Source organism: Mauremys mutica, chromosome 14 (genome assembly GCF_020497125.1).
Source record: "Mauremys mutica isolate MM-2020 ecotype Southern chromosome 14, ASM2049712v1, whole genome shotgun sequence".
NCBI lineage: Eukaryota > Metazoa > Chordata > Testudines > Geoemydidae > Mauremys > Mauremys mutica.
Window position 1 is genome coordinate 41,370,082 of NC_059085.1, and position 24,660 is coordinate 41,394,741.

The 24,660-nt window shown below is 40.5% G+C and overlaps 1 protein-coding gene across 2 annotated transcripts in view; it reads left to right on the forward strand.

Moving 5' to 3' along the window:
• Positions 1-23,694, forward strand: part of LOC123349646 (BTG3 associated nuclear protein) — a 252,258-nt gene extending 228,564 nt beyond the window's left edge. For both annotated transcript variants that reach the window (XM_044987858.1, XM_044987859.1), the window contains exons 12-13: positions 16,100-16,243; positions 22,884-23,694. In XM_044987858.1, coding sequence (XP_044843793.1) covers positions 16,100-16,243; positions 22,884-22,955 — 216 coding nt within the window. In that variant the 3' untranslated portion in view covers positions 22,956-23,694. The remainder of the gene's footprint in view (positions 1-16,099; positions 16,244-22,883) is intronic.
• Positions 23,695-24,660: the final 966 nt, after the last annotated feature.

Sequence of the window (24,660 nt, forward strand, 5' to 3'; positions counted from 1 at the left end):
TCAGTTACACCACTTTCAGTAGTTAAGCATGATTTAATCAGATCTAAGACAACAATTAATATAATTTGTGCAGTGGCTGGGGAACACTAATAAATCATTGTCAGCATCAGACTATTTTATCTTTAATTCATAAATACCAGACTTGTTTTGAAGTGTTATAAACAAACAAACTGTGGTTGGGCCTGGAATACAAATGTGTAAAAAGGAGCACAGAAGAGTTTTGTTTGTTAACTAGTTTTGAAAGAAGGCTGTGGTCTCACTTCCAAATAATAAAATAGCCTAGCGTGCTTGACGTTGCATGTGTAGCGTGTTGACACTAGAATTCCCTTTTGTAGACCACAAAATGCACACAATATTGCTCATACCTGTGACGTTACCTACTAATATGAAGTTAAAAGAAACTTTTGATTGCTGCTACTGTATAATCTCAAGGAAACATGCCTGTTAAATAATAATAATAAAAAAAGTAAACCATGAGATACATTTATTTTATTTGAACTACTGTAGCAGTTAGGGGCACCAGTCGTGACCAAGGACCCCACCATGCTAGGGGCTGTACAAACGTAGAACAAAAAATAGTTCCTGCCCCAGAGAGCTCACAATCTAACTATAATACAAGAGAGAATAGATGGGTAGAGATAATTAGATGGGGGAATACAAGGAAACAGAGACAATATTTGTCAGCATGATAGGCAGTGGTATCAGCCCATCAGCGGCCTAACTCTTGAAAAACCTGTGTTCCATCCTGTGACATACCATAAATAAACCATCTTGCTTTTTTGCAAAAGTAGAGGTGTAAACCCCAGTGTTCTAACCAATTCCATTTTGTATAACTACATTCCTAAGATGTTTGAAATGTACTAAGATTTCCAATTACCATTTTAAAATGCATTTTTAACAGTTAAAGTATTTAGAATGAGACTACAGTATATCTTAGCCTCAGGTGAGATTTTCCTTCTCTTCAAGGTTCTGATAACTTTGTAAGATGACAAATATGTTTGGTATTTTCACCAATATGGCAATAGGGATGGTAGATCTATTTATGAGATAGGAGATCTCCTACTATACACATCACTAATAACTTGAACGAAGAATATTTGAAATTATTTGATTATCTTTTTTGAATACTATAATGTTGTTGCTTCAACTACATTTCCAATGGTCAAGCCATTTTTTTGACCAAGGCTTTCTTGCACTGTGCAGTTCACCTGTTCTCATAGCTATTGCAATAATATATTTCATGTCATTATTGGTTAAACACATTGTGCACAGTGTATTCTTTTCATCACCAAAATCCTCATCATCTTTAGTGTTGTCTTTGTTACTCTTATCAATGTGGATTCACAGTGAGTCTCCTAAACAAATATGCTGACAGAGAGAGGTGGGAATTGAACTTAAATGCACTAACTTTATATACTGTATACAAAAATGAGTTCTGTAATGCGGAAAAAGTGAGAAAAATGCAGGTGAATAGGGGGAAAAAAGTTTCACTCAATAAAAAAAAATTGAGATGGATGATGCATGTATAGGGGTTCCAAAAAAATCAGTGAATGGAAATGTTACAGTATCTTGTTTTAAGTATTTAGATATTTTAATAGGCCAAGATATACACACAAAGCCATTCAGTTCATGCAGATTTACAACAGGTAGTTAACAATGCTTTATTACCATCAAGGAAACAACTTCTGTTTCCTTGTTTAATACTCCAGAGTGAGACTTTGGAATTTGAATAAAAGTTGAAGTGATAGCTGCCACAGTTTCAGTATAACTGCACCTGAGTTCCTCCTCTGTGGTCCACCAATGGCACTCACTTCAGGTTTCCTGGTCCCAGATGGCACCACTCTTGGGTGAAGACCTGCATCTCCCACCCTTCCCCCTGGGGATTTTAAGGTTATACAGATCCATGCCTTACATGATGATATCCCTAAACTGCCGAAAACGTCCAGCCTCTGCACTTTACTTCATCTCCAAGGGCTATGAGTCTGAGCACTGCATTGCCCATAGTTATAAGTTACCACACAGCTCCTTCCAAGCAAGCACAATTGTTTTATGGTAAAAGCATTACAGAAAAAACACATTAAAACAATAAAGGAACTAACATGCATGCTAAAGAGCTTACTAGAGGTCACCCCCCAACTCCAGCCTAGGGCTCTAGTAGGTTTTAGTCCTTCAAAACCCACAGCTGGGTTTTCCCCATGATTACAAATTAATCCATCTTAGATCCAGAACCCAGGTTGGGCAGATCAACTGTTTCTTTATACACCTCAGGCTTTGATCTTGGCCTTCTGTAACAGGTAATCAGCAGACAAATACCCTTTTCTCCTTTGGGGGGAGGGATAGCTCAGTGGTTTGAGCATTGGCCTGCTAAACCCAGGGTTGTGAGTTCAATTCCTTGAGGAGGCCACTTAGGGATCTGGGGCAAAAAAATTGGTCCTGCTAGTGAAGGCAGGGGGCTGGACTCAATGACCTTTCAAGGTCCCTTCCAGTTCTAGGAGATTGGTATATCTCCAATTATTACCTTATTATCTATTACCTCATGGTGTAGCTTCACAAGGCTGCATTTTTGCATAAGCAGAATTGGGGAATTTGTATTAACCTCTCCCTAGGGATTCCCAGGATTGTCCCAAAAGTCCACACTTGTCTGGCACATTTTCAATAAAGTGTTTTGAACTCCCAGGCAGGGTTGGCAATTTCCTGGGAAAAACTAGTTAAGGACAGAGTGCTGGTAAATACCAGCTTAAACTGGGAATAATAAAATTATTATTAGAATATACTAATAAAAAGTATTGCAAAATATTTAGCAATTTGATAATACTTTTGCAGTAATATGAACTGTTTAATTTTCATTAAAGGAAATAAAACAAAAGAAGAGCCTCAATCTAAAGCTATATGCTATTGAGTTGGCTACCTCAAATAGAAATTGAAACTTCTGAATCTGGGAATTCCCTTTCTTTATCAATGAAAATGTCATACAAACAAAGAAGGGGAATTCCCAGATCCCAAAGTTTCAGTTTCTGTTTGAGGAAGCCTGCCAAACTAATTGTCCAGTCCAGTACTCTGTCTCTTGATGTCACTGGCTGGATTGCAGCTGAACTCCTGGAGTACAGTGACTCAGATCCAAATATCTCAACATGAGCAAAGGTAGAAGACCACTTGCCCTAATTCACAGCTATTTTGAGAAAGTCCATGAAGATGGCAAAGAGATTTTTAGATGCAGAAATTGCAAAGAAAAAGTGATTGGAAGGCAGACCATATGAGGAAGCATTTTGTAAAATACAGTGGGAAGAACAAAGGGACACAAGAATCACTGCCTTTGGCTAAACGTATGCAAGTATCAGAATCTGAGGATGAAGGTGCTGATAATACTGCATTGCCATTGCCTACTACACCAAAACAAAGTGAGATTCAAGTTAGCCAAAATGAAGAGGAGGAATTATCATGGTTTTTCAACCACAAACAGATATCTTTATAACAAAAACAACTATTTAACTGAAACAAAAACTGCAGAATTTTTATGGTGGTAATATTCCCTTTTCTGTTATTGAGCACACAGTTTTTCAAGCAATGATCAGCTGCCTCAGGCTAGGTTACAAAGCACCCAACCAAAAGCTGGTAGTGGGTGAACTGTTAGATGCCATTACTGATGGCTTGAGGGTGTAAGTACACAATGAATTACATAGAAAAGCAGTTATATTGATACAAGACAGCTGAAGTAATATGCACAATGACTCTCTAATAGTTAACTGTGTGCAGATAGGAAAAAGCTGTGGTTTATGTATCAGCTGTTGATACTGGAAGCAATAAGAAGATTGGAAAGTACTGTGCTACGCTGGCAAGAGAAATCAAGGCATTAGCAAATAAACGGTATGATTGTGTTTTTGAGAGCTACCTGACAAACAATTTGGAACTGGATGATGACACTTTGGTTACGTATGGATGTGTATCACATTGGCTCAACCAACTTGGACAAGACCTTACACCAATTGCTTTCATGAAACATGTAGATTTACAAAAGTATTTCCATAATCACCATCAACCTGGAGCCTGGTTAAAAGAAGGCATAGCATCTGTAAAAACCAAATTCCTGGTGACACATGATGGAACAGTCAATGAACATGCCTGGAAACGTACATTAAAAACCAGCCCCATTCTCTCAGAATTGTGAGTGATCGTGAGGCAGAACTTGAAGATAGAGTGATCAGTATAATTAATAATCAAGGGATTTACGAAGAAGCAAAGAACTTGATCAGTCAGTTGAAACCAGTTGTTGTGGCACTTGACACATTCCAAAGGGATGCATCACCAGTTGCTGCAGCATGCAAAATCTGGTTGCATCTACTGAAAAATGAAGATCTTGCACCACACAGAGCAAAAGCACAAAAGAGATTTCATGAATCAATTGCTCCTGTACACACGTTGGACAATCTCCTTTATCCAAAATACACAGGAAAGAAATTGTCAGCTGAACAAGGAGAAACTGCAAGGCAGTGGTTGCTCATCAAAAATCCTGACTTTCTGCCATATTTACTTGCATTTAAAGTAGAAGAAGCTCCCTATCCAGAATCAATGTTTTCATCCATTATCAAGGAAACGGTATCTGCCTATAACATGGCTGAAGAATGCTGATATTCCATTTGGCTTCACAGAACTGGTGGTGCAATTGCATCAGTGTCCAGCAAGTTCAGCAAGCCAACTTTGGATACATCAATTCAAAACTGAGGAATAGGCTCATTCTATTCCACTGCATGGAAGTTAGTCTTCTGTTGCAGAATGCTGCGTGGCCAAATGGACCTGGACTGGTAGTCTGCAACTCCGCATGCTTCTGATTGCTTGATGCTTCATGCCTACAACTCTGCATTATTATTGTTTTAATATACTCCATTCTTTTATTTTTCTGTATATAATATTGAAAACTGAAATGAGTCATGGCATGCATACCTTCCTTGAGAGAATATCAAGCCAAAATATATAGACATTCCAATGTTCAGCATTATAGTTATATATATTAGTATTACACCAACTGTAGTTTTATTTTTTGTTTGTACAATCCTCTATTAATCTCTGAATCTACTACCTTTTGTAACCAATTTGAATATGCAACTAAAACTAAGTGTAATATGGTATGCATTTAACAAAACAGTTTTTAAAATAAAAAATGCCTTAAACTAGCACTAAGTAGTTTTCCTGGGGTGGTAAAAACCACCTTTGGTAAATACCATGCCATCCCTGCTCCCAGGTCTTACATCTGTGTGTGCCTCCTCCCCTCCCCCCGAGAGGTTATATACTATCCTGGCCCACAATAATACATAAACTTAATAAAATAAGGTCTTTCAAAGATATTGCTGGAAATTGCCATCTCTGTCACAATAGCATCACAGCATCTACACAACAGTGAGACTGAATCAAGGGGAAAAATTGTGAAACTGGGCTATTTTCTGAAATGTTGGTGGTTAGCCATTAAAGCTGTTTATCCAGATGTTTTAGAACACTACTATTTTATGGTTCTGTCTGTGAGATTTTATGACTTGGATACAAAGGATTTATATGAGTGATTTCCTTTACTTCTGAATTCATGAAGACATTGCACAAATATAGTGCCAGAAGAGAGAACTTTTTTTTAAATGTATTTTAGCAATTTATTATACTGACCGGTTTAAAGTGACATTTTAAAAGCCATCATCTTAGGGATAGATATGCATTGCATTTTTTTCTGTATGAACTGTAAAGAGCTGTCATAGTAACTCATTGGAAGCATGGTTTATTCTTAGTGTAGGGAAAACTTTTCTGATTTAAACACTTCTTGTGTATTACAGGAAGGGCAGGTACAAGTCCATGTACTTGTTGCTATAGTCAGTGGAATCTTTGTCAGCCAAGCAGATGACTGCAGTGTTGTGATAGCCGTGTTGCTCCCAAGATATTAGAGAGACAAGGTGGGTGAGGTAATATCTTTTGGAAGTTGGTCCAATAAAATATGTTACCTCACCCACCTTTGTGTCTTTAAGCAGATGGCTGATATTTATTCTCCGATACACTTAAAAAAAATTAAAAATCTAGGACTACTTAATCTCAAACAGTACTATTAGTTAGATAATCTTAGAAGCATTACTTATGGAATTAGTAACTGTTAAAAGATAGGAAACAGGTAGGAATAAATGGTCAGTTTTCAGAAAGGAGAGAGGTAAATAGAGGTGTCCCCCAAAGGTTTGTACTGGGCCCAGTCCTATTCAACATATTCATAAATGATCTGAAAAAGGGGTAAGCAGTGAGGTGGCAAAATTTGCAGATGATACAAAACTACTCAAGATAGTTAAGTCCCAGGCAGACTGAAAGGATCTCACAAAACTGGGTGACTGGGCAACAAAATGGCAGATGAAATTCAATGTTGATAAATGCATAGTAATGTACATTGGAAAACAATCCTAATTATACATATAAAATGATGAGGTCTAAATTAGCTGTTACCACTCAAGAAAGAGATCTTGGAGTCATTGTGGATCGTTCTCTGAAAATATCCACTTAATGTGCAGCAGCACTCAAAAAAGCAAACAGAATTTTGGGAATCATTAAGAAAGGGCTAGATAATAAGACAGAAAATATAATATTGCCTCTACATAAATCCATGGTACACCCACATCTTGAATACTGCATGCAGATGTGGTCGCCCCATCTCAACAAAGATATATTGGAATTGGAAAAGGTTCAGAAAAGGGCAACAAAAATGATTAGGGGTATGGAATGGCTGCCGTATGAGGAGAGATTAATAACACTAGGACTTTTCAGCTTGAAAAAGAGATAACTAAGGAGGGATATGATAGAAGTCTATAAAATCATGACTGGTATGGAGAAAGTAAATAAGGAAGTGTAATTTACTCCTTCTCCTGCCATACGAACTAGGGGTCACCAAATGAAATTAATAGGCAGCAGGTTTTAAACAAACAAAAGGAAGTATTTTTTCACACAACGCAGTCAACCTGTGGAACTCCTTGCCAGAGGATGTTGTGAAGGCCAAAACTACAACAGGGTTCAAAAAAGAACTAGATAAGTTAATGGAGGATTGGTCCATCAATGGCTATTAGCCAGGATGGGCAGGCATGGTGTCTCTAGCCTCTGATTGCCAGAAGCTGGGAATGGGCGACAGGGGATGGATCACTTGATGCTTACCTATTCTGTTCATCCCCTCTAGAACACCTGGTATTGGCCACTGTTGGAAGACAGGATACTGGACTAGATGGACCTTTGGTCTGACCCAGTATGGCCATTCTTATGTTCTTATGATGGACAATAAAGAAGGCCATTGGATTATTAGTCTAGAGCAGATGCTGACTCAAATTATAACCTTCTGAGATTCCTTCCTTGGACTGATCAGTGGAATAGCCAAATTGGAAACAATTCTGTAGTTAATAGAACTCTAGGAATTTGGTTTAAAATTAGGGGAAATTAATATGTGCTTTTCTCCCATCTTGACCTCCACTGAGGGAAACAGATACCTCTGATCCCCCAGGTTTGCATGAATAGAAGGTGATCAAAAAGAAGATATTTTTGTGGTATAAACACCTATACCACAATCACATTTTTATCATTCTTGATGTACTAAGAAAGAAGCCTTTCCCTTAATGTCTGTTCTTTCAAATTTTGGAAAGGAAAAATTGAAAAAGAAATAGATCCCAAGAGAGATGACTGAATTACAAAGTTACCCAACAGAAAGGTATAACATGAAAAGTCTTTCTCATTACGTAAAAATTCAGTATAAAATAACATAAATGATTATATCCCCTCCAAATTATACACCACTAAAATGAGTAGTACTAAAGCTTGCTGGAAGGAATGCAATCACAAAGGTACTGTAGAACATACAACCTGGTACTATTCTAAGCTTTGAATTTTTTTCATGTAATATAATTTCTATAATATATATATAATGTAAAAGGGATGTAGAAGTCCAATCACCCACCCAATTCTGGGGTTTGGCCATCAGCGATAACGTACATCAGAAATTGTCAAGAATTGCTGCTCTTGGCTGGTAAATACTCATAAATTCAGACTGTGAAGTGCCTCCAGTACAGCATATCACATGGTTACAAAATATATGGCATGGAGAGGAAATGGATAAATTAACATAGTCCTTTAAAACAAAATCAAGCAGTCTTTTGCAGTGTGGTCTCCTTGTGCACCTCAGCACACCCAAAATCCCTGTGAGATTCTGAAAATGACCCTTGAGGTCACTCTAGGACAGGAGTGGGCAAACTACGGCCTGCGGGCCCGATCCAGCCCACGAGCTGTTTTAAGCCTGCTGGGTCAGGGCCTAATCACGCGCCTCAGCCCTGCTCTGGTGCTCCAACTGGGGCACTGGGTCAGGGCCACGCCATGCTTGAAGAAAGTGCCGCTCGGAGCCTGCACCCCTGAGCCTCTCCCCACTCTCCATCTCCCTGCCTCAGCCCTGATCCCCCTTCCGCTCTCCAAATCCCTCGATCCCAGCCTGGATCCCAAACTTCTCGTCCCCAACTCCTCATCCCCAGCTCCACCCCAGAGCTCGCACCCTAACTCCAATTCTGTGAGCATTCATGGCCCGCCATACAATTTCTATTCCCCGATGTGGCCCTCGGGCGAAAAAGTTTGCCCACCCCTGCTCTAGGAGGTCACCTCCTTTTATCCCCTATGCTCCTCAGGGAATTTCTGACTTACCCACTCCTCTGTGGCCATCCACCTGGACACAACTGAGAAATCAAATTTGATTATATAAATAATTTATACAATTATTTGTTCTTTGTTCTCTGTTGTTGGGTTTTTTTGCTTGTTAATTTTGTTTGTTTAAATCTGCTGATAGATGTGGTTTGAAAAGTTTATTGTACAAATTACAGCATATGGAAGCTAATGATTTCAGCATTTGGTATAGGTTTAAACGAAGAGATTACTGGGGAGACATTATTGATTAGATATGCCTAAAATGTATGCTGACCTCATACTTCTCCTTAGAAAAGTACATACTTAAACTGTTCTGTAATAAGTAAGATGGTTTCTGCTTGCTCAGAGCCAATAATGAACCTAACCTAAAGCAGTCAGCATGCAGATCTATAATGATTCATTGAGTACAAACAGTCATTAGAAATAATTATTAAATCTACACATTTATTATACAGTAGGAACACACTGTAACAATATATTGTCAAAAATTAATGTCTTTGGCTGTGAGAATGACTATTTTGGCTTTGTCTCCTTATTTATGCGGCAGCAAGAGGCCATTCTTTTATAAGAATGTTCTATTCCGTTGACATTATCACATAACTAGGCCAACCAATTCAAAGCCTCTACAATAGCCACTACCAGAATTATAACCCCTTCATTAGTTATCACAGCTGGCTCCAATAAGGTATTACATTCAGCAGAAGAGTAATAGCTGTTAAATATTTTTTAAAATGTATATAGATGTAATATGCTTCCCTAATTACTAGGGCTGTCAAGCAATTAAAAAATTAATTGTGATTAATCGCACTGTTAAACAATAATAGAATAACATTTATTTAAATATTTTTGATGTTTTCTGTGTTTTCAAATATATTGATTTCAGTTACAACACAGAACACAAAGTGTACAGTGCTCACTTTGTTTTATTTTTGTATGCAGTTTTTTAAACATAATTCTACCTTTGTAAGTTCAACTTTCATGATAAAGTGATTGTATCACAGTACTTATATGAGGTGAATTGAAAAATACTATTTCTTTTGTTTTTATAGCACAAATATTTGTAATAAAAAATAAAGATAATGTCAAACTTTAGAGCTTAAAAGTCCACTTAGTTCTCCTTGTTCAGTCAGTCACTCAGACAAACAAGTTTGTTTACATTTGCTGGAGACAATGCTACCCACTGAGAGATGTCCCTGTGGGTGCTCCACTTCAGGTCAAGGTGCATCCCAGCGCCTTTGATCGGAGATTTCTACAGTAGTACCCCTACGGGCTGCGCACGCACTGTGCCTGCCTCACGATCTGTCAGTGTTTGAATAGCGCATGCACGGCCTGGACTCCTCAGTTCCTTCTCTACCGTCCCCGGTGCAGCAGTGCTCTCAGAAGTACTCAGAGATAGTTCTGTGTCTCAGTTTAATTTAGATAGTGTAATCATAGAGTTACTATTTAAGAAAAATAGTTTAGTTTTTAGAGTTATTTAAAAAAAACCAAATCCTCGGCTACGGACATGCCCAGCTCCCCCGGATTCAAGAGATGTGCATCCTGCAACAAAGCCATCCCTATCTCAGATGGTCATTCATAGTGTGTACGCTGTTTGGGGGAGTCTCATGTACCCCCAAAATGCATTCACTTTAATAAGCTTAAAGTGCAAATCCGCAAGGACTGGGAGTTCAAACTGAAACTGCTCCTCTTAGAAAACTCCTTCAGACCTTTGTCTGACCCTGGCCAGCAAAGCTCTTTAAAACCCTCAAGGGAGAAAGGTAAAACAAAGAAATGGCCAGCTTCCTTCCTCCCTCAGGGGCTGCTCCTCAGCAAAGAAGTCTCAAGTGACTTCCACCTCACAAGTGCCCACCACTCATTGGCTCAGCACTTTTAACTCTGCAGGCACCTCAGGCACGGCTGCTCAGCTTCCTGTTGTCGAGGCTCAGGGCTTTCAGCTGCTCGCCTCCTACAGCTCTCCCTTGGCAACCTTTGACAGCACAGTGCCGAGAGCTGTCACGGTGCCGAGAGCACAAACAGAGATCATGGCACCGCCGTTTGATCTTGTGGAGCCGCTTTCTCACCCACCGCAACTGATGCTCCCGGCACCAAGCCACCTCATGTCACCTGCCTGCCTGACAGTGCCCACGTCTGGGGCATCTACTCCTGTGGCACTGTATGCACCCCCAGTGCAACCTCCAGTACAGCAGCTGCCTCCACGGACTCTGCCTACACCAACATCAACAGCTCCACTTCAGTTAACCCTGACTCCTCTCCTGCCTTATCATTCGGCACCTTGAGTCACTGCACCACCTCAGTTTTTACATCCAGGGGATTTAAGAGTGTCACATACCCCTCAATCTCTGCTACTCGGCACCGATCTATCACCAGGACCTTCAGCACCCTATCTGCAGTACTCCCCTACCGCTCCAAGCCTCTCAAGTGGAGAAGAGGAGGAGGAGGACGATGACCATAAGTTTTCCTCACAATATTCCTCCCAGGTTCGCTTACCTACAAGTGGGAGATGCACTATACCACACTCCTCCTATCCTAGTGGCTACCCACACTGGTATGGCAACCCCTGGATGGGACCACCTACCCCCTTTCCTGGGCAATGGCCACACTGGGGTCCATGGAACTACACCACTGCACAATCGAGCGTTCACCGTGCCGCCCGTAGAAAAGCTGTCAGGCGCTCCATGATGCTTTCTTACAAGGATAGGCAGATAAGACCTGAAATAGCCGCTCCATCTGCACAGGACATATCTCCCCATCTTACAGCGATAGCACCACTGGAGGCCACGGTGCCCCCACCACCTACCACTACTGATGAGCTCATTCACTTTCAGGAATTATTTAAAAGGGTAGCTGATGAACTCAAGATTACCCTGGAGGAGGTACCAGAAACCCACCATGAACTCACTGACATATTACAAGCTACCACCTCATCTAAAATAGCCCTACCAATTAATGGGGCCATCATGGAACCAGCTAAAATTATCTGGCAGACCCTGGTCATGATAACCCCCGCTAGCAAGAGACTGGACCACAAATATTTTGTCCCGTCGAAGGGTTAGGAGTTTCTATTTACTCACCCATCAACCAATTCGCTAGTGGTTGAGGTGGCCAACCAGAAAAATAAGCACCAGCCTTTCCGATTTACCTCGTCTTACAAGGAGAACAAGAGACTGAACTCCTTTGGGTGCAAAGTGTATTCATCTTCCACTTTGCAATTTCGAGTAGCGAATTATGTGGCACTCTTAGCAAAATATGACCACAAAAATTATGCTAAAGTAATGCAATTTATTGATAACATGTCAGAAAACAAACAACAGTAATTCAAAGCAGTGGTGTCCGAGGGCCAATTGATCTCCCGCACAACTCTTCAGGTCGCTCTCGATGCAGCTGCCAGATATACAGCCATGGCCATCGTCATGCGGCGTGCCTCATGGTTTACTTCTTCCTCCTTTCCCAAGGAGATACAGAGCACTGTCCAGGATCTTCCCTTCGATGGGGACAAGCTCTTCACCTCTACAACCAATGAGGTCCTCCATTCCTTGAAAGAATCACATGCCACACTCAGATCTTTAGGCCTCCAGCCACCTGCCACAAAAAAGAGGCAGGACAGATATCAGCCATACCAACAGCCACACTACCATGCTTTTGTGCAAAATCAACACTTCAGACAATATGGTACGCAGCAACAACAACTCCATACACCCAGAACCCAACAACATTGCCCTCCACAAACGACAGCGACCCACCCTCCTACCTCAAACAAACAGATTTTAAGCTTTGGTTTAGAGTACAGAAAACCTCGCACCCTCTTCAGCATCAATTTCAACCATCCATTTCTTTGGACACTGTCTGCACCCGTTCCTTACCAATTGGGAAGCTATCACTATGAAAAGATGCGTCCTGGAAATTATCAGATCGGGTTATGCCATCCCCTTCCTCTCCGTACCTCCTACCCATCCTCCCACCCAGTCCCTCTTCAGGGACCCCCTCATGAACAGTTGCTCCATCAAGAGGTACAACACCTCATAAAACTAGGAGCAATAGAGCGGGTACCAGCTCAATACAGAGGGAAAGGATTTTACTCCAACTACTTCTTGTCAGAAAAGAAAAACGGCGGATGGTGCCCTATCCTCGACCTTCGACGCATAAACAAATTTGTCAAGAAACAGAAATTTCGGATGGTTACTCTATTAGTAGGAGAACACTTCAACCTCTCTGGCCATTTCCTAACAGATTTAAAGGTGGCAATTTTTCCCAAAACCCCATGCCAATGCTTTTGAAACAGCAGTGCACATTCTTGACGTGTGCAGAATGCTATCCTTTTACCTGGATAGAACAAAACCCCTGTTTAGGAAAATCCCCAAACTTTTCATCTCTACCACTGAGTGATCACAGGGAAAAGCTATCTCTACCCAGAGACTCTCCAAATGGACTGCAGACTGCATAAGTCTCTGCTACCAACTGAAGCACATACAACCCCCGACATCAATTAGGACACACTCTACTAGAGCTATCTCCACTTCCACTGCCTTCCTCCGTAATGTCCCGCTTTCTGACATATGCAAGGCAGGTACCTGGGCATCGAACCTTACCTTCGCCAATCATTACGCTCTCGTGCACACGCAGCATCCGATGCCAGGATGGGTAGAGCTGTCTTGTCAACAGCCTTCTTACCTGGTCCAAAGTCCCAACCATCCTAAAGGAAACTGCTTTTCAGTCATCTGAAGTGGAGCACCCACAGGGACCTCTCTCTCTCGAAGAGGAGGTTACTCACCCTGTGCAGTAACTGACGTTCTTCGAGATGAGTGTCCCTGTGGGTGCTCCACTACCCACCCTCCTCCCCTCTACCTCAGAATCTGGAACGGACTCCCTTGCAGAGAAGAAACTGAGGAGCCCGGGCCATGCATGCACTATTCAAACACTGGCAGCTCGTGAGGCAGGCACAGCGTGTGCGCAGCCCCGTAGGGGTACTGCTGTAGAAATCTCCGATCAAAGGCGCTGGGAAGCACCTCGACCTGAAGTGGAGCACTCACAGGGACACTCATCTTGAAGAACGTCCATTACTGCACAGGGTGAGTAACCTCCTCTTCACATGGCACTGTTGTAGCCGGTGTTACAGGATATTTATGTGCCAGATGCGTTAAAGACTCATATATCCCTTCATGCTTCTACCACCCTCCCAAAAGACATGCGTCCATGGTAATGAGGGGTTGTGCTCGATAACGATCCAAAGTAGTGCAGACTGATGCATGTTCACTTTCATCATCTGAGTCAGATGCCACCAGCAGAAAGTTGATTTTCTTTTTTGGTGGTTCGAGTTCTGGAGTTTTCACACTGGAGTGTTGCTCTTTTAAGACTTCTGAAAGCATGTTCCATGCCTCATCCCTCTCAGATTTTGGAAGGCACTTCAGATTCTTAAACCTTGGGTCAAGTGCTGTAGCTATCTTTAGAAATCTCACATTGGTATCTTTTTTGCGTTTTGTCAAATCTGCAGTGAAAGTGTTTTTAAAACGAACAACATGTGCTGGGTCATCTTCCGAGACTGCTGTAACATGAAATATATGGCAGAATGTGGGTAAAACAAAGCAGGAGACATACTATTCTTCCTCAAGTAGTTCAGTCACAAATGTAATTAATGCATTATTATTTTAACAAGCATCATCAGCATGGAAGCATGTCCTCTGGAATGGTGGCCAAAGTATGAAGGGGCATATGAATTTTTAGTGTATCTGGTGCGTAAATACCTTGCAATGCCGGCTACAAAAGTGCCATGCGAACGCCTGTTCTCACTTTCAGGTGACGTAAATAAGAAGCCGGCAACATTATCTCCTGTAAATGTAAACAAATGTGTTTATCTTAGCGATTGGCTGAACAAGAAGTAGGATGAGTGGACTTGTAGGCTCTAAAGTTTTACATTGTTTTGTTTTTGAGTGATGTACATAACAAAACCCCCATAATTGGTAAGTTGTGCTTTCACGATAAAGAGATTGCATTACGATATTGTATGAGGTGAATTGAAAAAAACTGTTTCTTTTGTTTATCATTTTTATAGTACAAATATTTGTAATAAAAATAATAATATAAAGTGAGCTCTGTACACTTTGTATTATATGTTGTAATTGAAATCAATATATTTGAAAATGTACAAAAACATCAACAATATTTAATAAATTTCAATTGGTATTCTATTGTTTAACGGTGCAATTAAAACTGAGATTAATTGCAATTAATATTTTTGTGTTAATCGATTGAGTTAACTGCGAATAATCGACAGCCCTACTACTTACCTTTTCCAAAGTGATTTTAAGAATGTAAAAAATTGCAAATTTTGTGATAATATGGCCTATGGCATTAACAGCAATGTATATCCTTGTAAGCTAGGGGCATCAGACACCTGGTCCAGTAACAAGAGCCAATCATCCCTGCAAAGCCTTTCTCCTACCCCATATCATGGGCTTTAGGATACAGCTGTAATAACAAATGAAGCCAAAGGTTTTTATGCAAACATAAAATCTAGCAGAAAAAGCCCCAGCTCTGGTTAATTACAACACAGCACTCTGGTCACTGGCTGCAGGGCTCTAGCTCCTCCTCTCTTCTCACTGAGCAGTTTATGTAGAGCTTCTGGGTTTCTTCTGGAGGTGTCATTGGGCCATTAGCCCCCAGTGCTGCTTTATTACCCTCCCCCCGTACACTTATAGGCGACCTGGGCAGAGATCTTCCTCTGACTATTGGGATTCAGGCAGGGCCTCTGATTCTACACCCTGATTGAAAGGCCACTGGAATAGTGGACATGCTCCCATTGACTTGGCTGGGCTTTGGATTAGGGCCACAGAACAGCATGATGTAAACACCAGTGTTCCATTTTGTTTCTCTCTTCAGAATGTTGGCGTAACCCCCACTAGACTAATGGGAATTGGGTGCACTCGTTACAAGGAAAATAGGTTCAGCAGTTAGTTATAGGAAGCAGTGTGTAAGTGCTGCTTAACAGCCTCATTCTGTTTGTGTTAATCAAAGGTGGTTTTATTTTAATTAAAGAAATGAAACCAGGAATATTTAGCATAATCCCTCGGGATGGTTTTGTGCCTTCACTGGTGCTGTTTTGTATTACAGAATCATAAGAGGTAAACGTTTCCAGGTATGTTGGCTGTTAACCGTTTCACTAAAAAACGGAAGGAATCCAGATTTTATAAAGCACAACAAAGTGCTTCTGGTCTAACTGTCCTTCAGTATGAATACCATATTCTCTTGAAAAACCTTGCAATTTAACTTAACCATTATTGATGGATAGTTTTTTGGTGGGGTTCTTTTTTTCTTTTTTTTTTTGGTCTCATCTGTTTTGTAGTTACAGATGTTTCACAATGTTCACAAGGCCTTTGTAACTATGGTTGTTTACAGGATATTTTCTCTGTTGGTTTGTCTGCAGGTGTTACAGGGTGCTCAGTTGATAGCTGTTGCCTCTGCAGATCCTGCATCCGGGGGCGTAGATGGATCCCCACTCCAAGGGAGTGATATCCAGGTCCAATATGTCCAGCTGGCGCCAGTGACAGACCACGCTGCTACTAATCAAGTATGTATTTTTTCCCATTTGAAAGTACTTAAAAAGATGCAAATGCCTGTCAGAATAACTATGTTTCTGTCCACAAATATTCCATTCCCTTAGGGTTTATAATACGCAATTTCTCAACTCTAAAAATGTCTCCTATAATGAGTGCCTCCTTTTATAAACAGCCTTTGACTATTCCTGGTCTTGTTCCTACCTCTGAGTCCTTGCTTGATTGCTCCTAGAGTTTAGTCATTTTAGTCATCATCATTTTCCTGAATCAGTGAAAGAGGCACACCAAGCTGATAGGACAGGAGGAAGATGTTTGCCTGGAGTCATAATAGGAAAGCTTCTTTCAGCCTGAGGTTCTCAAGTCCAGTGTTCTTGAAGGGTGCCTACCCTTCCTGCCTGCAGTTCAATCATTTTGATCCACTGCTTGGATTTCCCACATCAGCTGCAGTGTTAGCAATTATAAGCAAACACTTGAGGCTCTCTTTTAAAATGGAGGCATTATCCTTCACGCCAACATGAATGTTCATGTACCTGGCTATAGAAAACTCTTGTTTTTCTCAGGAACTATAAAGGTACTTGAACTCGGCAGTGATCTCAGGCCATCTGACTGCAACCTGACAGTCACTCACCAAGAGTACATGCCTAATTTCTCATCCGCTCAAAGCAGCGACTGATGCTGATGGCAACAAAATGAGGCTGGTCTCAAACAGTGTCAAATTTTCGAAGGTAGTTGCTTTACTCCCAAAACTGCTCAAAGGAGCCCAGAAGGAATGCAAACTGAACTGCCAGTTACGACAGCAGTGCCACTAGCTGGCTCCAGAGTTGGATTTTGTCACCATTCGTATTGTAAACCCCTATTTTGTGGGGATGTCTAATCTGGCTGCAAACATTGACTATGGGCAAAAAATTGCTTTGTCAGCTCTCTGGAAAAGAAAATGGTGCATTTTGTAAGTTAAGATGTTCTCCAGTATTGTGTATGTGTATTGAAGGTTACTAGTTTGACTGGCTTGTTCTGGACTGTTAAGATTAAAAAATCATTTTGTTTTACAAACCAAAGTCCTGCTTTTTTGAGGGCCTCCTGAGAGCATCCTGGACTCAAATTGGAGTGAATGCAAGTTGAGGTTGCTCAGCAACTTCAAGTTGTGGGAACAAAAGAGTTTTAAATGGCCTGACTTTTACATGAATTTTGAATACAGAGGTATAATAAGCGAGGCCTGCTGCTGACAGCGTATTCTGTCATGAGTGGAAAGAAACCCTTCCCAAGTGTGCTGGAAGTGTGCATATGCAGAATGACATGCAAGAGCGATAAGCCTTGACATGTAACCTGAAGCTGGTCTATTGTGTCCAGGAGCCTTCTGGTGTTTTAAGGCCACCGTAAAAAATAATAATAATAGTTATTATGCATTTTTATTTATAGATCCCCTATGCCTGAAGGCCTCTGTGTGCCTAAAATAATATAGCCAGAACTATTCCTTAACAGAATATATGGCCCAATAAATTATCAAACCAGTGTTGGAACAAAATATTCCTGTACATTCTCTGCCTGTAACGTACAATAAAAAAGGACAAAAATAGTGTTTTTACTAATGTCCACATGGCTCTTCCAAAGCAAAGTACACTTAATCTTAAGGCAGAAGCATCACAGAGAAAATATATGAAAACAAAGAGAGGTCCCACAAACATACTAGAAATTGCCCATCTTCCACATGAGGAGGCTAGTAGTACAATATCCATTCCAACCCTTCAGCAAGGGTTGGGGTCTCCCCTTGTACAGAAGATCCCATCCGTTTGCTCACTCAAAATGAAGGCCCGAAGTCTGTTTAAATTCAGAGAAACATCTGCAAACCACCTCAGGGCATGGTATCTCTCTGGAGTTGTTTACAGTCTTCGGTCTGGTCTACACTACAGACCTATATCAGCATAGCTATGTCACTCAGGGATGTGAGAAATCCATCCCCCCAGAGCAACGTAATTACACCGAGCTAGCCCTCCATGTGGACAGTGCTATGTCAGTGGGAGAGCTTCTCCCGCCAACAAAGCTACTGCCTCTCAGGGAGGTGAATTAACTAGCATCTTCATTAAAGCACTACAGCAGCACAGGTGCACCGATGCAGCATTTTAACTGTAGAAGTGCCCTTACCAGCTCATCTTAGTCTGTTTTGAGTACCTGGAAGAGCTGTGGTAACCCTCCCCTATGGCGCAGAACACAATCATACATACATCATTCATAAATTTAAAACAACGGTCCGCAAAGATACTGCATGGGATTGCAGTGTCTATCACAAATGTCACAGACAAGAAGCTTCTCAGTACGGGGCTCTTGCCATATTTATTTATTTTAAATCTTTAAAGTGCCATGCACACTTCTGGCTCGATCCAAGTAATAAAATACTGCTGCATCACACATTCAGAGGTGCTCATTCATAGTAAATTGCCATTGCAGATCTGGGCCCCCAGAGTGTTCCCATAAATCAGTTCCCACTGAATTTGTTAGGGAGCCGGTTTTTTGTGACATTATCATCCCTCTCAGCTATTAGATCTGACAGGCAGTTGGTTGTCGAGTCCAGCCGTTAACATAGGCATCTGTCTCCCACACGATTGGCAACCACAAAAGGAGTCACTTTCTTTCAGAGACACTTTGCACTGTGTTAGGTTTTAACATTGTGGCTAACCACAGAGATTTATACCAAGTTGTAGATAAACTGAAAGGAATGTAAAACAAGAGGGGTATGGAAAGAAATGCAAAAAGGCTAAAAATAAGTTCACGGTAAATATTTCCTAGTTTACGCAGACTAAAAACGAAGGAACTATAAATGTAAATTAGTAAAACAAACCTAATATTTGCGTCACCTTAAAATGTATGGATTACTATGAACTCATAAACAAATACTAAACTACTCAAGATAGTTAAGACCAAAGCAGATTGTGAAGAACTTCAAAAAGATCTCACAAAACTAAGTGATTGGGCAACAAAATGGCAAATGAAATTTAATGTGGATAAATGTAAAGTAATGCACATTGGAAAAAATAACCCCAACTATACATACAACATGATGGGGGCTAATTTAGCTACAACGAGTCAGGAAAAAGATCTTGGAGTTATCGTGGATAGTTCTCTGAAGATGTCCATGCAGTGTGCAGAGGCGGTCAAAAAAGCAAACAGGATGTTAGGAATCATTAAAAAGGGGATAGAGAATAAGACTGAGAATATATTATTGCCCTTATATAAATCCATGGTACGCCCACATCTTGAATACTGTGTACAGATGTGGTCTCCTCACCTCAAAAAAGATATTCTAGCACTAGAAAAGGTTCAGAAAAGAGCAACTAAAATGATTAGGGGTTTAGAGAGGGTCCCATATGAGGAAAGATTAAAGAGGCTAGGACTCTTCAGTTTGGAAAAGAGAAGACTAAGGGGGGACATGATAGAGGTATATAAAATCATGAGTGATGTTGAGAAAGTGGATAAGGAAAAGTTATTTACTTATTCCCATAATATAAGAACTAGGGGTCACCAAATGAAATTAATAGGCAGCAGGTTTAAAACAAATAAAAGGAAGTTCTTCTTCACACAGCGCACAGTCAACTTGTGGAACTCCTTACCTGAGGAGGTTGTGAAGGCTAGGACTATAACAATGTTTAAAAGGGGACTGGATAAATTCATGGTGGCTAAGTCCATAAATGGCTATTAGCCAAGATGGGTAAGAATGGTGTCCCTAGCCTCTGTTTGTCAGAGGATGGAGATGGATGGCAGGAGAGAGATCACTTGATCATTGCCTGTTAGGTTCACTCCCTCAGGGGCACTTGGCATTGGCCACTGTCGGTAGACAGATACTGGGCTAGATGGACCTTTGGTCTGACCCGGTACGGCCTTTCTTATGTTCTTATGTTCTTATAACCAGTTTGGCTGAAATGATGGAGTGGTCCTGCATAACTGGAAATGAACTGATTGGATAAAGGGAAAAATATTAAATGCACATCTTAGCTCAGTAATGCAGCAGCAACCTGTATTATTTCTTTTTCCAGAAAGTTCTATGCAGAGATATTTTCGTAGTCTCAAACATTTTGAATCTGTTTATGTATCCAAGCTTGTCAAAAGTGGGGCTCATTGTTGTCCTCCAGGGCCAAAATCCAGTACCCTGCACAAATTCCAAGTTGAAAACATCACGAACACCTACTTCAGGTCTGAAAATCAGCCTCTAATTTCTCATCTTTGTGCCCTCCAAACAGTGCCTTATTGTTTATGGATGCCGGGTTGCACATGTCAAATTAGAGGCAGAAATGAGGCTCCTTTGAAATTAATCACTCCTTTGAGTTGAACTGAAGCAGATACGAATGCCTCGATGTTCAATACTAATTTCAGTTTATTCAAGTTTTGTATTTGCAAGTTAATTTAAGGCACAAGTGTTAATAACTAGAAGTCTGACTGGTAATTTGTGCTCACAAATCAGGTACTTAGACATCTAACTAATAGTATGTCAGCGGCGCATTGCAGGCACAGAATTGCAACTACATGTCCAAAGGTCGGGTTGAGATCTGGCTGACATTCAGGGCCTAGAAGTAGTTTGCGTACTTTCATGTCCTGATTTCATTCTTTACTTATAGAAACTCTAAGGATTCTTGACATATTAATTTGCAAGAACAAAATGTGGTAATATCACATATTATTTTTTCACTGAAATCTCCTGATTAGGGCTCAAATTTGGTTAACGTGGGGGGAAAAACACACAATGCAGCTCACTTGCAAGCCCTTCGAACAGTCTCGTACTTTGGGCCTGACAGCCTGAATCCTGGATATATAGTCAGTGCTTGTGTTATAGATTTTTTTCCCAGGTGTTTAGGTGGTTGCTTTACAGCTTAGCTGTTGACAAGCTGTTAGCATCATTCTTCTGATTGGCACTGTTATATAGGACAAGTAAATAATCAAATGACTCGTAGAATTCCACAGGAAAAAAAATTGTAGCTACATGTAATTACTGGCAACAAAACACAAAAAAGCAGGGAAACCTTAATTTAAGAAGAAAGCTTTGACAAGTTGAACCTCACAGTATTTTTATTTGAATAAGCCACTACAGTCCAGCAGTGTTTGGGTAGGAAAACCATTAGCTGTGTTTCACTCCTGGTTTCTCTGAAGCCCCATCCCAAGTGTTGATGCTAGTTTTTCCGTATTAGGGGAGAGGGGGCAGTAAATAGGGTGCCAAAAAGTATCTTTTCCTGTAATGGCAGTGTTGCTACTCTATTGATCTTGCACCCTGTTCTGTTCCCAGAGCATCAGTTGGCTCAAAGTACAACTTATATGACAATCTAGGTTTGTTTGCTTCATGCAGAATCTCTGTCACAAACCCCTGAGGCTCGCCACATTAGCTACTCACTTGGAGGCCTCACTTGACTGGACCAATATGTGAATAACTCACCTTCTTAATGCAAACATCTTTTTTTTTTCTTTTTTCTTTTTAAGAGTAAATCAGTTGTATGGGGTTTTGGTTTGTTTTTCTTTTAATCCTGTTCATACAGGTCTATCTCCTCTCTGTAGGAATTGAGAATTCTTTACCTCCTTTTAGAGGGAAAAAGTTAATTTCCCAGAAAACACCAGGATTATTTACAGTATTTTTATTCTTATTTGACTTTTATTTGGTGTGAATTGCACTTAAATGCACCTGTCTTGTGTTGTCTGAGAACCCCAGGAGGAGTATACAAAAGGCCCATTGTACACGGTAAAGGTGGAATGCTACTGTGCTAAAACTTATATAAACTCCCATTTCAATTCCAGTGTATGCCTGATCCACACACAAGTTTTGGGTTGGTGTAACTATTTTGGTTAGGGTTTTGATTTTTTTTATTGAAATAGTTGTACTGATACAACCTTTAGTGTGGATGGAGTTATACCAGTATAAAGGTGCCTTTTAACAGTAGAGTGTATTCCCCTTCCCATACAAACATTAAGCACCTTTATATCAGTGTAACTGCGACCATGCTGGAGAGAGAGCTGGGGGTGGTGTACTGCTTAAAGTGTGTGTGTGTGTGTGTGTGTGTGTCTTCATCTTCATTTTACTTTGCTCTGGTTTAGGTCCCCTTGATCGTCGTCCTTTCCAGCTTCTTTAAAAAAAAATTGGGATTTACAATTTATTTTCTGAGCAGCTTCCTAAGTATTTTATTTATTTTAGATGGCATTTTACCACAACTCATAACTTGGGTTGGCACTAATGGTTCTCCTACATTCTCTGCCCATCTTTGGAAAAAGAAACTCCTTTAATTTTGGACACATTAAGAGGATCTGGTAATTAATTGAGATTTATATGTGGCCAAAAGAGAGATGATAAAATATTTAGCATCAAAAAAATATAGTGTTTTAATAACACTTTGCATTTTTATTAGCTTTTATGTTTTTCAAAAAGCGATACAAACAGCAGTTTTCCCTACTCAGCAGTTTTCCCTTTACTCCCGTGAGCCAGGTAAGTGACATTATCCCTTTCTCCCAGGTGGGGAGGATAAGACGGTGAAGCAACTGGCATAGAAGTCCACGTAGCAAGTCCGTGGTGGAGTGGGGGTTAAAGATCTTGAGTAACTTGCTTTTAGCATCTTCTTTAATGCACTTGCGTTGAGAAGATAATATGAAGTAAAATATGAATTCATTTTTTTGTGTTTCTTTCCATAGAGCACAGATTCCCTTCAGTCAACTATCCAGCCAGAAATGCAGATAGAACACGGAGCAATCCAGATCGAGTAAAGCAGGAATTGTGGAAGCTTCATAGATCCAGATGCCAGTGACCACAGTCAGAAGCTAAGCATTGCTGCCCACATACAACAACAGGAGAAAGGATGTGACCATCAGACTAACAGACATTTTCATTTACGTCTCCTGTAAATATCACTGTTCTGTTGGTCTGTTTGTTTTTACACACATGGCTAGATCCTCACCTGGTGTAAATCAGTGCAGCTCTGACTTCAGTGGAAGTACATCACTTTATACCAGCTGAGGAGCTGGCCCTCTAAATATACAGGTTCATCCCTTAGGTATTTAAGGAAAAATATTCCCTCCATGAGAAAAAAAAAACCTAATCAATCAAAACATTAAAACCAAATTAATATTTTATCCCATCATTTCTTCTGTGAATCATACCACTGAATGTCCGTAGCTCTCTTATCGAACACATTGCTGCTTTGCAGTACACGCTTTATCACATATAGAAATCAAGAGCTCAAATATTTTTCATTGTTTAAATGGCTTTTTTATTTGCTAAGGTGTTTATAACAAAAAAAGAAAATGTTTGAAAAAAGAAAAAAACCCCATACTGCAAGTATTAGCCTTTTGCTGGTGATTTCTGTTCAGTGTAATGAAAAATTGTATTTGCAAAAGACTAACAATTTTGTTTGTATTGTTGCTTAACTACTTTTCTAAGGAAAAAATTCTATCAAATGCTGTAATTATGCATTTCTAAAGAAACAAATAAATGTGTATTTATGAACAGTGTAATTTCCCTCTCCCCTCCACCCCCCATTGTATGTCCTTAGCTGAAGTTGCGTATCTTAGGTCGACACCACACCACCCCCACGCCCCCGCTGTAGACCTAGCCTAAGTAAAGTCTACAGGGAAGACAAGGTTTAGTCTTACTTTGATCCCACCAAATAGGCATGATGCTGTTGTTAGCCAAACCCCGGTCTATGGATTTGCAGTGCATTTCCCATCATGGGAAAAATGTGGTTTGTTCCAATGTGAACCTTTCTGAGCTTCAGAGTCTGCAAATTGCATCGTACACAGTAAATTGATGAAGCCATTTCAAACCAAACTTTATAAGGGCTCCTCAGAATTCTTCTCCCTGGAGCAACTCCTAACTCCTGCCTCCAGCCCTGTGGGGAATGTTGCACTTTGAGTGACAACATTGCATGTCAGCTGTACTTTCTGTAAGCAATAAGTAAGTGGGTGTGGGTTACACCTGGTTAGATGATTTGTTGTCAATAACTTAGGCTGGGATTAAGTAAATTGGAGGTGGTCACCTGACTCCTTTAGACAGTCCCCTTTGAAACCTCAACCTTATTCTGTTCATTTTTGCTCTATTGATTGACTACATCGTTCCTGGATAGATGTTTTCTACTTAGGATACTGTTCTGCTGCTGCCACGTACAGTATATGCGATATGAGGGTTTCTTTCTCAGGAAGTGTTGATCTAGTTATTTATTCCAATTATTTATCTCTGTTGAGCCAGCTGAGTAGTGCCCTTTAGATTCAATGATTTTGTAAGATTTGTGATTCAGTAGTTCAGTAATGATGTCTAATTTAGTAGGATTCATGATCTTGAAATCACTGATCTCTCTGTAAGAGACTTTCCTACACCACCCTGGGTTCCTTTACATTCACAAGGGACTCTGGACTTACTCTGCTAAAAGCTTTCAAAAAATAGAGCAGGTCCATAGTTACCTCAAAGGCCACCTCT